This window comes from Diceros bicornis, chromosome 16 (assembly GCF_020826845.1).
Source record: "Diceros bicornis minor isolate mBicDic1 chromosome 16, mDicBic1.mat.cur, whole genome shotgun sequence".
Taxonomy (NCBI): Eukaryota; Metazoa; Chordata; class Mammalia; order Perissodactyla; family Rhinocerotidae; genus Diceros; species Diceros bicornis.
The window spans coordinates 12,004,308-12,022,417 of NC_080755.1; the positions used below are offsets into that span (position 1 = coordinate 12,004,308).

General features: G+C 43.7%; 1 protein-coding gene across 2 annotated transcripts in view; it reads left to right on the top strand.

Annotated features, from left to right (window-relative positions):
- Positions 1-18,110, top strand: part of TMEM241 (transmembrane protein 241) — a 128,781-nt gene that overhangs the window by 29,136 nt on the left and 81,535 nt on the right. For both annotated transcript variants that reach the window (XM_058556813.1, XM_058556814.1), the window contains one exon: positions 12,378-12,455. In XM_058556813.1, the coding sequence (XP_058412796.1) occupies positions 12,378-12,455 (78 nt within the window). The remainder of the gene's footprint in view (positions 1-12,377; positions 12,456-18,110) is intronic.

Genomic DNA, 18,110 nt, shown 5'->3' on the forward strand with positions numbered 1-18,110 from the left:
GGTTTAGTGCTGCAGAGGCTCAGTAGGGACAGTTCTTTATGACTTTTCCACCTCAAACTCACAACTGAATGAAATACAGAGTTAGGGGAAGGAGATTATTCTCGTGGCCATTCATTCAGCAAATATTTATGGGGAATCTATTATGTGTTGGGGGCTTGAAGACACATAAGACGTGGTTCCTGACCTTGAGGAACTTCCAGGGGAGTCAGTGAGAGATACACAGTTCACCATGGGAACAGACAGTGTGGCTTTTCAGTGTTATAATGTGGCAGGCGCTTCCCATTGCCAGCCTTTGTGACCTACAAAGTCGGACTTAATTACTCCCATTTACAGATGAGGAAACTGAGATGCAAATTATTTAGCCAAGGTCAACCACTAGTAAATCTTAAAGCAAAGGTGCAAACCCAAGCCTTTCCAGCCATAACAGTTCTTCTCCAGATCTTACCCTGTTTCCTCCCTAAATCACAACAACCTGAGGAGATCAGCCCGTCAGGATTGAGCGAGGAGCTGGGGAGAAGGAACCATGTGGTTGTCCTCTCTTCTGCTCGGGCTAACCCGGGACTGCTTCTCCAGCTTTCCTACACTGAATAAGGTCACAGTGATGATGGCTCTGATGGCACGAGCGTCAGTCTGTGGAGGGACAGTACAACTCTGACCAGTCGTTATTACTCTTGTTATAATTTCCCATTCAGAAGGCTTCTCAGCTAGACAGGATTGCCTGAAAGCCTGTGCTGGTGAGCGTTTAGAACAGATGTGCAAATTCATACATTAGTGAGCTTGCCGGGGAGAGGCCATCCTGGTGTTAGTGATTTGGCGGCTCAAACCATGCTGTTTTCTTTCTTAGGGGAAGCCAGGGTCAGCAGTTGGAAGACTCTAGAAATCTAAATTAAGGCATCTTGACAGGACTGGACTTGGTTTCTTACCCGGCGCTTTGATCTCCGTCCTTCCCTAACTGCTTGTTAGGGTTTCTGTCTTCCATGAACACAACATTCACTCAACACATTGGGAGGGAGATTGGATGGGGGTGTTGGTGAGGAAACACACATGGATAATTAGACCCATGTGGAGTAAGTTACTCAGTTAAGCAAACTGGAGCCCGTGGGTCTCCTCCCCCTCTGTTTGGCGCCAATATTATGTAAAGGGGCTTGGATCTACAAAGGAAAAGAATGTACATGTTGGTGTGGAATGGAGACTTTCCCCCTAATGCTCCCTGTTGCTGCTGATCAGAGGCAGCTCTCCCCTCTTTCTCGTTGTTTTCTTGTCAGAGGTGATCAGAGTCTAGTTGCAAGGATTACTTAAGATGTGGGCTCCACAGCAAAATAGTAACCCCCTCCTCTGGATTTTAGTTTTCTTGCTCCATCTAAAGATGTTCTCTATAACTCTTATAAAATGACTTATTAATACTGGGCTCCAAGGGGAAAACTTCACGACATTGGATTTGGCAGTGATTTCTTGGATATGACACTAAAGACACATCGAACAAAAGAAAAAATAGACAAAATTGGACTTCATCAAAATGAAAAGCTTTGCTGCATCAAAGCACACTATCAACAGAGTAAAAACACAACCCACAGAATGGGAGAAAATATTTGCAAATCATTAATCTGATAAGGAATTAACATCCAAAATGTTTAGAAAACTCCGAAAACTCAACAACAAAAACCAGACAATCCGATTCAAAAATGGGCAAAGAACTTGAATAAACATTTCTCCAAAGGAGATATATGAATGACCAATAAGCCCATGAAAAGATACGCAACATCATTAATCATTAGGGAAATGCAAATCAAAATCATAATGAGATACCACTTCATGCCCATTAGGATGGTTATTATCAAAAAAACAGAAAAATACAACTGTTGGGGAGGATGTGGAGAAATTGGAACCCTCGTGTACTGCTGTTGGGAATGTAAAATGGTACAGCTGCTGTGGAAAACAATATGGTGATTCCTCAAAAAGTTAAAAATAGAGTTACCATATGATCTAGCAATTCAACTTCTGGGTATACATCCAAAAAAATTGAAAGCAAGGACTTGAACAGATATTTATACCCTCATGTTCCTAGCAGCATTATTCACAATAGCCAAAAGGTGGAAGCAACCCAAGTGTCCATTGATGGATGAATGGATAAACAAAATGGTATATCAGCACAATGGAATGTTATTCGGCCTTAAAAAGGAAAGAAATTCTGACACATGCTACAACATAGATGAACCTTGAAGACATTTATGTTAAATGAAATAAGCCAGTCACAAAAGAACAAAAAATATATGATTCTACTCATAGAGGTGCTCAGAGTAGTCAAATTCACAGAGACAGAAAGTAGGGTGGTTGCCAGGGGCTGGGGGAGGGGAGAATGTAGTTATTGTTTAATGAGTATAGAGTTTCAGTTTTGCAAGATGAAAAAGTTCTGTGGATGGATGGTGGTGATGGTTGCACAACATTGTGAATGTACTTAATGCCAGTGAATGGTACACTTAAAAATGGTTAAAATGGTAAATTTTCTATGTCTTTTTTTTAAGCATAGTGCTTTCTTTTTTTTTTTTTTTTCTGGGAAAGATTTGCTCTGAGCTAATATCTCTTTTATTTTTCCTGCCCAAAGCCCCAGTACATACTTGTATATTCTAGTTATAAGTCCTTCTAGTTCTTCTATGTGAGCCACTGCCACAGCATGGCTACTGACAGACAAGTAGTGTGGTTCTCCCCCCGGGAACCAAACCCAGGCTGCCAAAGCGGTGAGAGCACCGAACTTTAACTGCTAGGCCCTCAGGGCTGGCTTTTGTATGTCTATTTTACCACAATTAAAATATGTATTTATACAAACCCACCTTAACAAACAAGCAAAAGCCCAAATAAGCAACCTTAAAGTACGCCTAACAGAACTAGAAAAAGAAGAATAAACAGAGCCCAAGGTGAGCACAAGGAGAGAAATAATAAAAATCAGAGCAGAAATAAATGAAATTGAGACCAAAAAAACAGTAGAAAGGATTAGTGAAACAAAGAGTTGGTTCTTTGAGAAGATAAACAAAATTGACAAACCCTTAGCCAGGCTTACTAAGAAAAAAAGAAAAAAGGCTCAAATAAATAAAATTAGAAATGAAAGAGGAGAAATTACAGTGGGTACCACGGAAATACAAAAGATTATAAGAGAATACTATGAGAAATTATATGCCAACAAATTGGACAATCTAGAAGAAATGGATAAATTCTTAGACTCATACAACCTTCCAAAACTGAACCAAGAAGAAATGGAGAATCTGAATAGACCAATCACAGGTAAAGAGATTGAAATAGTAATCAAAAACATCCCAAAAACAAAAGTCCAGGACCAGATGGCTTCTCCAGTGAATTTTACCAAACATTCAAAAAAGATTTAATACCCATTCTTCTCAAACTATTCCAAAAAAGAGAGGAAGATGGAACGCTTCCTGACTCATTCTGCGAGGCCAACATCACCCTGATACCACAGCCAGACAAAAAAACAAAGAAGGAAAATTACAGGCCAATATCGCTGATGAACATAGATGCAAAAATCCTCAACAAAATATTGGCAAATCGAATACAGCAATACGTTAAAAAGATCATACACCATGATCAAGTGGGATTTATACCAGGGACACAGGGATGGTTCAACGTCCGCAAATCAATCGACGTGATACACCACATCAACAAAACAAAGAATAAAAACCACATGGTCATCTCAATAGACACAGAGAAGGCATTTGACAAGATCCAACATCCATTTATGATAAAAACTCTCAACAAAATGGGTATAGAAGGAAAGTACCTCAACATAATAAAGGCTATTTATGACAAACCCACAGCCAACAGCATACTCAACAGGGAAAGGCTGAAAGCCGTTCCTCTGAGAACAGGAACGAGACAAGGCTACCCACTCTCACCACTCTTATTCAACATAGTACTGGAGGTTTTGGCCAGAGCAACTAGGCAAGAAAAAGGAATAAAAGGAATCCAAATTGGCAACAAAGAAGTGAAACTCTCACTGTTTGCAGATGACATGATTTTATATATAGAAAACCCTAAAGAATCCATTGGAAAACTACTAGAAATAATCAACAACTACCGTAAAGTTGCAGGGTACAAAATCAATCTACAAAAATCAGTTGCATTTCTGTATGCTAATAACAAACTAACAGAAAGATAGCTCAAAAAGATAATACCATTTACAATTGCATCAAAAAGAATAAAATATCTAGGAATAAATCTTACCAAGGAGGTCAAAGACCTATACAATGAAAACTACAAGACATTATTGAAAGAAATCGATGATGACATAAAGAAATGGAAAGACATCTCATGCACATGGATTGGAAGAATAAACATAGTTAAAATGTCTATATTACCTAAAACGATCTACAGATTCAACACAATCCCAATCAGAATCCCAATGACATTCTTCACGGAAATAGAAAAAAGAATACTAAAATTCATATGGGGCAACAAAAGGCCCCCAATAGCTAAAGCAATCCTAAGAAAAAAGAACAAAGCTGGAGGCATCACAATCCCTAACTTCAAAACATACTACAAAGCAATAGTAATCAAAACAGCATGGTACTGGTACAAAGACAGACACACAGATCAATGGAACAGAATTGAAAGCCCAGAAATAAAAGGACATATATACGGACAGCTAATTTTCGACAAAGGAGCTAAAAACATACAATGGAGAAAGGAAAGTCTCTTCAATAAATGGTGTTGGGAAAACTGGACAGCCACATGCAAAAGAATGAAAGTGGACCCTCTGCTTTCGCCATTCACAAAAATTAACTCAAAATGGATCAAAGACCTGAAGGTGAGACCTGAAACTATAAAACTCATAGAAGAAAATATAGGCAACACACTATTTGACATTGGTCGTAAAGGAATCTTTTCAGATGACGTGCCTACTCAAACTAGGGAAACTAAAGAAAAAATAAGCAAGTGGGACTTTATTAGATTAAATAGCTTCTACAAGGCAAATGAAACCAGGATCAAAATGAATAGACAACCCACCAGCTGGGAGAAAATATTTGCGAAACGTATATCTGACAAGGGGTTAATCTCCATAATATATAAAGAACTCACACAACTGAACAACAAAAAAACAAAGAACCTGGTCAAAAAATGGGCAGAGGAAATGAACAGACACTTCTCCAAAGAAGATATACAGATGGCCAATAGGCACATGAAAAGATGTTCAACATCACTAATCATCAGGGAAATGCAAATCGCAACAACGCTAAGATACCACCTCACGCCCATTAGAATAGCTATAATCACCAAGACAAAAAACAACAAATGTTGGAGAGGATGTAGAGAAACAGGAACCCTCATACACAGCTGGTGGGAATGCAAACTGGTGCAGCCTCTATGGAAAACGGTATGGAGATTCCCCAAAGAATTAAAAATAGAAATACCCTATGATCTAGCTATCCCACTACTAGGAATCTATCCAACAAACCTGAAATCAACAATCCAAAGAGGCTTATGCACCCCTATGTTCATCACAGCATTATTCACTATAGCCAAGAAGTGGAAGCAACCCAAGTGTCCCTCGACTGACGACTGGATCAAGAAAATGTGATATATATATATATACAATGGAATACTACTCAGCCATAAAAAAAAGACAAAATCGCCCCATTTGCAACAACATGGATGGGCCTGGAGGGTATTATGTTAAGTGAAATAAGCCAGAAAGAGAAAGGCAAACACTGTATGATCTCACTCATATGTGGAATATAAACCAACACATGGACAGAGAAAACTGTATTGTGGTTGCCAGGGACAATGGGGGTAGGGGATGGGCACAAGGGGTGAAGGGAGACATATATATGGTGATGGACAAACAAAAATGTACAACCCCAAATTTCACAATGTTATAAACTATTAAAACATCAATAAAAACAAAACAAAACAAAATATGTATTTATAAAACCCTCTGGGCCCTGATAGAGGTTTTCTTGAGGATTATATGAAAAGGAGGGGGTGATATTATTTTTATTATTATTATTTTTGTGTGTGTGTGAGGAAGATCAGCCCTGAGCTAACATCCATGCTAATCCTCCTCTTTTTGCTGAGGAAGACTGGCTCTGAGCTAACATCTATTGCCAATCCTCCTTTTTTCCCTCAAAGCCCCAGTAGATAGTTGTATGTCATAGTTGCACATCCTTCTAGTTGCATGTGGGACACGGCCTCAGCATGGCCGGAGAAGCGGTGCGTCGGTGCGCGCCCGGAATCTGAACCCCGGGCCGCCAGTAGCGGAGCGCGCACACTTAACTGCTAAGCCACGGGGCCGGCCGCTAGGAGGGGATGATAATGTGCTCTCACTTGTCTCACTCAGAACTCCTTTGGGTGCTGTAGGATACACATATTTAGTTTAACTGAATTCATTTCTATGCACTTGGGTAAAAAGTGTGATAAAAATAGCAATTCCCTGAGAGCAGGCCAGGCTGCCCTTTGTTTTAGCCCCTGCATTTGTGACCCCCAAGCCAGCAAGCAGGAGGACGGATGCCGCCCCTTAGCCCTTTTCCTATTCCTGTGCATCTCGTTAAGCAGGAGGACCTCCTGGTGTTTTAAGTGCCTGTTTTTCATACAAGGCCCCTTACATACAGGTCAGCTACTTAATGTGATGCACAAATGAAGGTCAGAGGTGGCCTCCAAGCGTGTACTGGAGATACCCTGGCAGAAGAGAGTCTGCTGCTCAGCCCTCCAGGAGTTTGCTATCTAATGACAGAATAATGAAATTAATGTAAATAAACACTTAAATTTAATTCATGCAAATCAACTTATGAATGTATTCATTTATACGTACACATGCATATTCAAGTATCTCACCATCTTCCATAAAGGTGTGTGATGATTTAAAAGGATAATTATGATTAAAATAAGATAAACATTTCTTATGAATAGCATTTTAGAAGAAATCCAGTCTAGCCTGCTTTATTTACTTTACAGACTGGTTAGGAGTAAAAGAAACTGCTTGATATAAAAAAAAATAAATAAAGAAATCTAGCTTAAGGGTAGTAGAAGAACTAGATAAGGTCACAGAGAAACTTAGCATGTAGAAATTTATGCTGTAGTATCTTACAAAATAAATACAGTTGGGCTTTGAATTCAGCTCTCAGCTTTCTGTAGCCAAATAAAAATGTTACACGACTCTCAGTGCTTGTAGGATAAGAGCAGGGCTATTGCTGAAGAAAACTGAAGCTATTCTTTGCTCTCAGGTCCTGAATCCTCATAAAGGGTCGACAGGGCCCCTCAGTGAGGCGAGGGCTTCAGTAACGTCCTTATAACAAACACAACGGTAACCCAGTTTCTAGGATTCTTAGTGCATTTTGAAGGCACGATGACATAGCACAGTTCAGTAGGAGCGGTTCTCTGGGGCTGACACCACTGCTCTCTGATTATGTGGCTACCTTCATGGTGGGCAGGCTGCCTTTAGGTGGTCCGCTAGGAACGTTATTTCTGGCATGCACGATTTTGATAAAAATTGGGCAGCCAACGGTTCAAAGTTACATTCTTTGGCAAGGGTCTGGAGTGCAATTATTCTATATTGTAGATTAAGGTCACACCCATATAGTTAAAAATCACCCAAAGAGAAGGTAGGATTGAGAATCTTTTACAAAAATTAAGAAGCCAAGAGGGCCAGCCCAGTGGCATAGCGGTTAAGTTCACGCGCTCCACTTTGGCAGCCCGGGTTCGCAGGTTCTGATCCTGGGCACGGACCTTTACTGCTCATCAAACCATGCTGAGGCGGCATCCCACACAGAGGAACTAGAAGGACCTACAACTAGGATGTACAACTATGTACTGGGGCTTTGGGGAGAAAAAAGAAAAAGAGGAAGATTGGCCACAGATGTTAGCGCAGGGCCAATCTTCCTCAAAACAAAAAAAAAAAACAAAAAAATTAAGAAGCTGACCCAAGACCTGCTTGAATAAGGGAGTCATTCACACCCCTGCGGAGTGACCCAAGACCGGGCCTGTGGGCAGGACGAGGATTTTCCATAGAAAACTGTTCTAAGTTCTAACACCTGAACAAATAACAATCGAGGCTTCAAAATTCCACTCTGGGAAGCATGGAAATAATAAAAAATTTTAAGTAATAGTTATGAACTTCTTTTCACAACCAGAGAAGAATTTCCGATGGTACATGGATGAAATGTTGAATTTTAAGCTAATGGACTCTAAGAATAGATTAGTTGCAAATTGTGCTCCTAAGTAACTAAATAAATCGGCCTGTAGTGTAGGTGAATTTGATCAATTGCATTTTGTGTCAAAAATGATGATTTGGGCTTTATGGCAGTTGATCTTGGGCCATTTTTCCTGATGAAAGATGGTGGGACCTTTTGTTGTTGAGGCCATTCCTAGAGTCTTGCCAATGTGGAAGAACGTGCTTATATTTCTGTTCTCTTCAGCAGCAAGCACATATCTAGATCATGTAATTATTAAGAGGCAGGTTATAAAAAAGAGACCCAGATTATACTCCTCTGTTTTCTCATCTGTATAATGGGGATGTTAATAGTATCTACTTCTTAGAGCTATTATGATGATTAAATATGTAAAAGCAGTTAGAACAGTGTCTGACACACAGTAAGCATTCACTATATCTTAACTATTATCATTATTGATATTATCATTTCACAGAACTTTTGTCTAATTTGACAAAAGTAAGTCCTGCTGAACCTCTCTTCATAAAGATAATAAAGGGCAGGTTTTCTCCAAGCTAATAGCGTAGCTCAGACCGGGACTTGTGCACAGAGTTAGAGGCCAAGGGAAAATCAGTAATTAAAGCTGCAGCCTGCCGTAACATTGTTTGTGATGGATCTCTAAGGCAGCTGATATAGTCAGTTGTAGAATTACTGTTTCTAAAGCCTGCTAGCTTCTCAGTAGGAAAAATGGCTTGAGAAATTCAGATTTAAATTTTTTTTAAGTAGAAATGGAAGATATAAATCCCTTTTAAAAAGGGCATAGAGCTTTCTTTGAGTTCAACCATTTTAGATCATTCCAGTTTTATTCCTGGAGGAAGCAAACCAGCAGGATTTGGAACACACCAGTCATGCTGGACTTTGGACGGTTGTAGATCCAGGAAGTCCACCCCGGGGCTGACGTGATTGGGTATTATAACCTCGAGGCTGGGAGCGTGGGCTTTGCAGTTAGACAGGCCTGGATTGGAGTTATGGCTCCGCCCTGAACTAGGTGAGTTACCTGACCCAGCCAGTTGCCTGATGTTTTAAGCTTCGATTTCCTTGTCTATAAATTAAGGTAATAGCATCCACTAATAGAGTTGTTGGGAGGGAGTTTAAATAAGAGAATGCAATTGAAATGATTAGCACTGTGCTTAACACGTTGTGGTAGCTGTTATTAGTGCACTTTAAAATCAGTTCTGTAGGGGCTGGCTCGTGGCTTCGTGGTTAAGTGCGCGCGCTCTGCTGCTGGTGGCCCAGGTTCAGATCCCGGGTGTGCACCAACGCACTGCTTGTCCCGCCATGCTGAGGCGGCGTCCCACATACAGCAACTAGAAGGATGTGCAACTATGACATACAACTATCTATTGGGGCCTTGGGGAGAAAAAGGGAAAAAAAAGGAGGAGGATTGGCAATAGATGTTAGCTCAGGGCCAGTCTTCCTCAGCAAAAAGAGGAGGATTGGCATGGATGTTAGGTCAGGGCTGATCTTCCTCACAAAAAAAAAAAAAAAAGTCAGTTCTGTATGTATAGATAGGTCCTTTTCCAGAGTCTGATCAGAGTAGGTTCTAGGGAGATTGAGAAACCTGTCTACAGTTTATAAAATAGAAAAAAGTCAGCCTCCTTGAGGTCTACAGTTAGCGTCTAGAGTTCTGTAATCTCAGTCCTAAGTCTGGTCTCCTTAGTGATTTTATAGTCAAGGAGGCAAAAGCATTTTAAATAAGGTCTTAATTTTAAATAAGTAAGATCTAGGTCACCCTTTCAGATTTACTTGCATGTGCCACATGATTGACCTGTCCAAGATTTTCTTTACTATCTTTTCCTGCCAAGAACTAAAAGGCCAGGGCCCAAGTTTGCCAAACACGGGCCTAATGGATAAAGCCAGTTAAAAAAAAACCTCTTTAATAATTTTAAAACACATACAAAATAATTCACAATATAAAATTTCAAGATGAATAAAAAGAAGTGCAAAAGACAAATGAAAAAATAGAAAATAAAGTATGATTTTAAAAGGGAAAAAGAGTTGAGTAGGACTTTTTTTTTATTTTCTTCATCATTGCTTTAATAAGTTGAACTTTTTTGTGTGTGTGTGTGAGGAAGATCAGCCCTGAGTTAACATCCATGCCAATCTTCCTCTTTTTGCTGAGGAAGATGGGCCCTGGGCTAACATCTGTGCCCATCTTCCTCCACTTTATATGGGATGCCGCCACAGCATGGCTTGCCAAGTGGTGCGTTGGTGTGCGCCCGGGATCCAAACCCGGGCCGCCAGCAGCGGCTCGTGTGCACTTAACCGCTACGCCACGGGGCCGGCCCCTAATGAGTTGAACTTTTAATGAAAGATAAAATAAGAGTAGAAAAAGTTAAAAAGGCAAGAAAACTGTAAGGCAAGAACTCAAAAGGAAATAAAGCAGTGCAAGCTCTAACAAAATACTAAAATAGGGAAGAGCTATGAAGTTATAAAAGTTTTAAAAACAAGGTAAAAATATATCTTCCAAAACAATGAAGAATTAATCCATCTGGAAGGAGGAGAGCAGGATGACCTTTAAGCAGGTCCACTAAGCTGGAACAGCGCCCCAGCTGAGGGCCTCTGTCAGGGCCACTGAGGGTGGGCTACCAGTTACATGGACCACCTTCATGCAGTGCTCCTGCACCATTCATCTAGGTCTTTTACCTGCGTTGTTTCCCGCATTCCTCCCAATGGCTCCAGGTCTTAGGTATGGTTATCCCCATTCTACAGAGGAGCAAACTAAGGTTTGGATAAGCAGATGGTGGAGCTGGGCCTGAAGCCCAGGCTGGTGCCAAAACCCACGCATGTTCTTGATCTTTCTCTGCTTTGCAGGGAACATCAGCATCAACAAAATCCCACACTCCATTTTTTTTTTTTTTTTTTGGTGCGAAGTTGATCCCAGTTATTCAAATGTTTGCCTCAGTTCAGTCTCCTAAATATTTCCTTAATGTGGACACTTTTCTCCGTCTTCACTGCCACTGCCAAGTTCAGGCCACCATCTTGTCATTCCGTGTATTAGTTTCCTGTGGCTGCTGTAATAAATTACCACATATTTGGGTGGCTTAAAACAACAGAAATTTATTCTCTCCCGGGTCTGGATGCCAAAAGTCCAAAATCAGTATTATAGGTCCAAAGTCAAGGTGTGTCGGCAGGGCCTGCTCCCTCCAGAGGCTCTGGGGGAGAATCTGTTCCTCGCCTCTTTCTGTTTCTGGTGGCTGCTGGCATTCCTTGGCTTGTAGTCACAGCCTCTGTGTGTGTCAGATCTCTGCCTTTCTCTTATAAATACTATGTTTGCATTTAGGGCCTACTCAGATAGTTCGGGGTAAACTCCCCATCTCAAGATTCTCAACTTAGTCACGTTTGAAAAGACCCCTTTTTGCCGTGCAAGGTAACATTCACCGGTTCCAGGCAACAGGAGGTGGCTTTTTGGAGGACCAGTTTTCAGTCTACCATACCCCTAGACTTTTGCAACTGTCTCTGCCTCCTGTCCCCTACCGAGTGGCCCAAGTTCCCTTTAACGCGAAGATCAAATCATGTCGCTGTCTGCTTTAAAACCCTTCAGCGACTCTTATGGTGGCCTGACTTCCTGATATGGTTCGTGATGACCTCTCCGCCTTCTTTTCCCCGACTTGTCCCTTCCACGTTATGTTCCAGCGTGCCTGACTTCCCCCAGTTCCCGGTGGAGCGGGGTCACTCTCATCTGCCTGCAGCACTCTCCGCCTCCTCTCTTTGTTTGGCTCCCTCTGGTTCATCATTCAGTTCTCTTTCAGGCCTTGGACTTCACTTCCTCCAAGAAGGCTTGCTCTCCCCACGCTGGGTAAGATGCGCCTTTCTGCACACTCTGTCAGAGCTCTTACCTCAATAGGGCTAGTCTCCCTGTCACGTGTCCACCTTGTTCACGGGATGTGTACCCTGCACCTGGCACAGTGCCTGACACATAGTAGGTGCTTAATAAATGTGTGTTGATGAGAATACTCGTAGCAGGGGAGCCTCTATGACCATCTTACCAAGAATAATACTACGAGAGAGAGCACTAATCCATGGAGAAGAGTTTCTGCTGCAGAGGATTATATATGCAAATACCAGCAGTTCCCCCAGGTCTTTATTTTTAAGCAGAAATCGAGAATTATGTAATTATGAGATCAAAGAAAATATTTTCATGCTTATTGTTCTGTTTTCTTTCAGGCCATTCCTGTGTTTCTCACTTTACATAATGTAGCTGAAGTCATTGTCTGTGGGCACCAGAAGTGTTTTCGGAAAGAGGTAAATGATAATGCAAAATGCTAGTTTCACTTCCCTTGCTTTAAATTTCAAAGACACACCTTTGTTTATGGCCCAAATTAGTTTCTACCTTTTCCTGCCATCTGTTTCCAGTCAAGACTACCCGACAGTGGTCACTAATTTCAGGGATCACAGTTTTGACGTCCCTTCAGTTCACCAGACATACGTGGGAACGCTTGTTGATCTGAAGGAACTCAGCTCCAGGCCAGTGCCGGGCCAGGGCGTCGGGATTCAAGGAAGCATTTGCTGTGCCTGGTGGGGGAGGCGTTCCCACCCACAGCTAATCCCAGCGCCTCGTGGAAACATACAGTAGAGCTTCACTTCGGGTGCTGGGAGCTTCAGCCCACCCTGAGGAAATTCCCTTTTTGCCCCAGCCCCAGCTCTGCCTCACGCCAGCTACATCAAGTTCCTTCATCTTCTGTGCCTCCATCTGTCAAAACGGGTTAGTAACATCACCCAACTCATAGAGTTGTTGGGAGGGCATAGTGCGGCACACGTGTTAAGTGCTTCCAGCAGTTTCTGGCACATGTGGGCGCTCTGTACATGTTAGCTATGATTATTAACGTTATTAGTGGTGGGTTTAATTTGGTCCCTCTTTCAGACGTTCCTTTTTTCTAACATCTGCCCGTTTGAAATGATTTCATATCAAAATTTTGGAACTTTTAAACTAGAGAGAGGGTAGTCAGCCATCTGGGCAGTGCACTTCTTACAGGTGTGCAGGGGAGAGAGGCGTCCTTCCCATGGCTGAGGCCACTGCGCACACCTGGGTGCCCTCCGTGACCCCCGCCTGCTCCTCGGAGGGGAGGCAGTTCCGTGGGTTACCCTCCTCTTTCCTGGATAGTTGACCTCTCCGCCTCTGCTGGCTTATTTCCCTTGGCCTGCAGACATGCCCAGTTTTCTCCATCCACCAGAAAAGGAGCAGGCCCTGGGAGACCCACTCACAGGAACCCAGCTCTGGAAGGCTGTGTTGATAAAACCAACACTCGACAGGAGAGCCAGCAGCTGCCTTCCCCGTACTCGCCCTCCACCTCCACTCACCTCATCCTTGCCCTTCCTGCCACAGCGCCTAAGAGAGGGTCTGGCTCGGTGCTGTCCACGCCCTCATGTCCTCATGTCCTTGTGTCCCTTTCACCTTCAGCCTGCTCCTGCCCCCACCATTACCCTGAAGTCACTCTGGCTGAAGTCACCGATGGCTTCATTTATGCAACTCTGTTGGCCTTTTACACCATCCGTCACCCCCTCCCTTTTCCTGAATCTCTTAGCCCCTTGACCTTCATTTCCTGCTCCCTGCTGGTTCTTATCCCAGAGTCTCTGGCTCTCCCTTCACAGCCACCTGTCTTCCTCTTTGTCCTTTGTCTCTCCTTCAGGGTCTCCTAGGGCTCTGTCTCAGGTGCCTGTTGTTCCCATGCCACACGCTTTCTGGACAATCGCATCCACACCCATGGCACCAGCCCCCCTCAGTTCACTGGGGACTCCAGCCCAGAGCTCTCTCTTGAGCTCAGATCCCTATGGCCTGCAGGCCTCTGGTTCTCCGCCTGGCTGTTTCCCGGGTTTGTGAAATGCAGAGGGATCCAAATGGAACTGATCTGTTTCTTCAACCTGCTTCTCACTTAGTGATCCCAATCCTGGTCATCCTCTCCCAAGTCGGAAATGCAGGGGTCCTCTCAGACTCCTCGGTCTCCCTTCCCCCCACACCCAGTCTAGTTCTGAATCTGTCCCCTCCTCTCCATTCCTACTGCTGCTGCCGCCTTAGTTCAGGTCCTTATCTGTTTCTCAGGGCTGCCCAGCTAGGGGCTGAGAAATGAGATCTTGAGCCCTCAGGGCAGCCAGGTAGGGCCTGGAGTGAGCAGTCCCGGCCTAGATGGTTGTCGTTATCTGTGCGTGCCCTTGCCTGGTGAAGACTGGTGGGCACCGAGCTGCCTGAGAGACGTGCGGTGGTGCCCTGGCTGGTTTCCCTGCCTCTGTCTCTCCCCACACTCACCTTCCTCCACACTGCACCAGAGTGATCTTTCTGAAACACAGATCCAATCGTGTCCCTCACGTACAGCCCTTTGGGGACTGCCCATGACCCACACGGAGGCGTGCAAAGCCCTTCTCCACCTGGGCCCCATCCACCTCTCAGGTTTTAGAAATTCCAACCACAAGCAAACTTCTCACTTTTCCTAGACCATATCATGATATTTCTTTCCTCTGATCTGTCAGCAAAAGTACCCCCTCATTCACTCTATGGATGTTTCTTATATACCTGCGTACACTGCCACGGTGCCAGCCCCTGGGTCTACAGCAGTGAGCAAGAGCATGGTCGCTGCTCTGTGGAGCATCAGCCAAGCACAGGAGACAGACACTAAACAAATCATGAGCCCCACGTGCTGGATTGTGTGGCCAGAGTGGCCGCTCTGGGGAAGTCACATTTAAACACGGACAGAGGCTGAGCAGGGGTTGGACAAGTAGAAGCGGAAGGAGGGAAGAGGAAGAGAAAGAGGAAGCAGCAGGCGCAGGGGGCCAGTCCCGCAAGAGGGACTTGGCGGAAGTCTGTGTGCGCCAGTGTGGCTGGAGGTTGATAAGAAAGAGAGGAGGCTGAGGACGAGGCTAGAGACAGGCGCCTTTGAGGCTGAGCTGGGAATTTATGCCGAGTGCAATGGGAGGTCACGGTTGGGTTTTGAAGCCCAGAGAGACGGATCAGATTTACCGTGTGAGCTGCTCATCCAGCCGTCTGTGGAGGAGAAAGGATTGCAGGAGGTGAGAGGGGACCCTGCGGTGCCTCCAGTGAGGCTCCCGGCACCTCAGGCTGATCCACGTGCAGTGGAGGCTTCCCTGACACCTCCAGGAGCAGGGGCACATTTCTCTGACATTCTGTTTATCGCACCATCTTGTGATTTCCATATGTCATCAATTCTCACATGTGCTCCTTTTTTTCACATTAAAAATTTTTCACTATCTGCAATCAGATAGTGATTTTACGATCAATGGTGTGCCCTGGTCTAATTTTTTCTTTCTTAGTATATATAGTATAGATATATATATTTTTTTCTTTCTTAGTAGTGTATAAAATAATAGGGAATTTTACAATCAGTGGCATCTTAGGTTCAGTGAAATGCAGTATGATTTTCCTTGTGTCTCTGCCTGCCTCCTCCAAGCCCTCTCATTGCAGGGCCCATGGAGCTGTTCTCTGTGTAGCCCCAGGGCGTAGCCCCAGAACTGGTGCCGAGTGAATATTTGCTGACTGGTCACTGAGGTTTCAGGTTCAGAAACCAAGAGCTGCTTAGGTTCTGGGAGGCTGACTCAAATTCCAAAAAGGCTTCTTATTCATGAAATGGATAGTTTTTTGTGAATTTAAAATGAAGATTCACCTGGTCTAGGTGCTGGATCCAGGCGTCTCCATAGAATATTGCTTCCTGATGAAAAAATTGGATCAGATAGATGATCTGATCATCCCCCAACACGGGGCTGGAGGGTCCTCAGGGATGTTTCCATCAAGCAGAGACCAGGGGCCAGACTTCCAGGCTGAGAGGACCTGTCCTTGGAAGGAGTTGGATGAACACCAAAATATTTTGAATCTTCAATTCCATTTTATCACTAACACAAAACATCATTTCTTGTCAGGGCAAATATCTATTTAGTTATTTAAAAAAATCTTTCTTTCCTTTATGAATGTAATAAGAAATAATAAGTTATAGTAAATGCAGAGAAAAAAAACAGAAATCAACTGTGATCCTGCTTCCCAGAGGAAACCATCTATTCTTTCAGACTTTTTTTCTATGCACATGTATAGGTGTATTTACACAAATCATAAAATACGTCCTATTTTTCCATTGAACAATTTGTCAGGAACCTCTATGTGTGTCCTCATTCCACTCCACGGGAAACACAGTGTGTCGGCCAGCCCCTCTTTGTAGTAGTTTCTAGTTTCTGGTAGTTTAGCATTAAAATCTGCTCTGTGATGAAGATTGCCATAAGATGTTCTTGATATGATTTACATCCCTGATCACTCAGCCCTGAGCGGTGACGGATGACAGGATATCGTGAGGAACACAGCTTCGAGCCTCCTCTCAGACTTGACCTGTGACTCACAGCGAGGGCTCTATTGTCTGTTATGTGTCAGGTTTTACTAGAATCGACTTTGGAGAGTAAACTTGACCTCCTCATAACCTCATTCCCAGGTTATGAGAATAAACTGTATCTGGAGCTGTAGTTCGTTGTCACCATTCATAACTAGTTCTTTGTATACACACACTCATACACACACATGCACATACACACACAGTGTTTGACTCTAAGGTAATGTGTGGCTTGTGGAATTAGTCTTACTACCTTGCAGATATATTCATCACAGTTTAACATTAGAATACTGCTTCTCACTCATTTGTTCGTTTGTTCAACATTTATATACATTACATATCAAACATCATGCTAGGCTACAGCTACAGAGATGTAGAGGACACGTTTATCACCTCACAGAACTCAGGTTGAATGGAGGAGCCGACATGTAAACATGACTGTGATGCCCATGGAGTGTCGTATGAGCCAGAAAAGGGGTGCAGGTGGACGAGGGGTAGCCACGGTAAGTCGTGCTTGGAAGGGTTGAATGGGGGTCTTCCCCAGGGGCTAGATTTGAACTCAGTCACACGGGATGGGTAGGAATTTTCCAGGTGGACAAGGAGAAAGCACTCCGGGCAGGCAGAGGAAGCGGCAAATGAAAGCTAGTGGCCGGAAAGGGCCAACAGGTGTCACTGTGGCAGAATAGCATTGTAAAGGGTCAGGCTCTGGAGCGAGTCTCCTGGCCCCAAACCTGCGACCTTAGGCAGCTTACCTCATTTCTCGGTGCCTCAGTGTCCCCCTCTGTAGCTTATAATCCAAGATTATTAATTAACCCATAACGAATGAGTCCATACTTGTAGAGCACCTAGAACAGCACCCAGCACAGAATAGCCTTCAGGGTAAGTCAGCTAACCAAGAGTAACGGGAGCTCCTTATTGTTAGTTTTGGCAGTGGAACTATTGAGGAGTTATCCTGCCCCGTTCAGAATGCTGAGACGTCATTAGGACTTGTTGCTGGGGGAGTTTTGGACTGAGGGGCCTATAAAGGTGAACGCCCTGACATTAGCCCTTCACTTGTCTTCTGAGCCCTCGGGCAATAGAGCTCAGTAATGAATTTATTGCCTGTTTTTGCTCTTCATATTTCAGGTTCTGGGCTCCTTTAGACAGAGGAGTTTAGAATAAAAAAGCCTCTCTCCTCTGTGGAATGGGGGAACGCTTTCAGGCTCTGGGTTGGTTTGCTGCCCTGTAGTGGAAACCCCCAGACAGTTGCTGGGCGAACATGTTCTCATGGAAGAGGTGGGGCATCCCCTTCGTCTCTGTCCTCTCCATTCCTGCTTCTCCACCGAACTGTTGAGATGTTGGTGATATTTAGCTCAGAATCTTTTAGTAATGCATTTTTCCCATAATGCAGGTGTTGTGAGCCAGGTCACCTTCGTGTGTGTCATCCTTTTTGTACTGAAGGGATAAGTGTCCCCACCAGGTGGCAGTGGGGTCAAGGTTGGCATTGCCTCTGTGCTCTGCTGAGGCAGGTTCCACAAAGATAGATTAAAGGATCTAAAGATGCAAGCCACTGCTTTGTTCACAAAGTCTGTTTATGAAA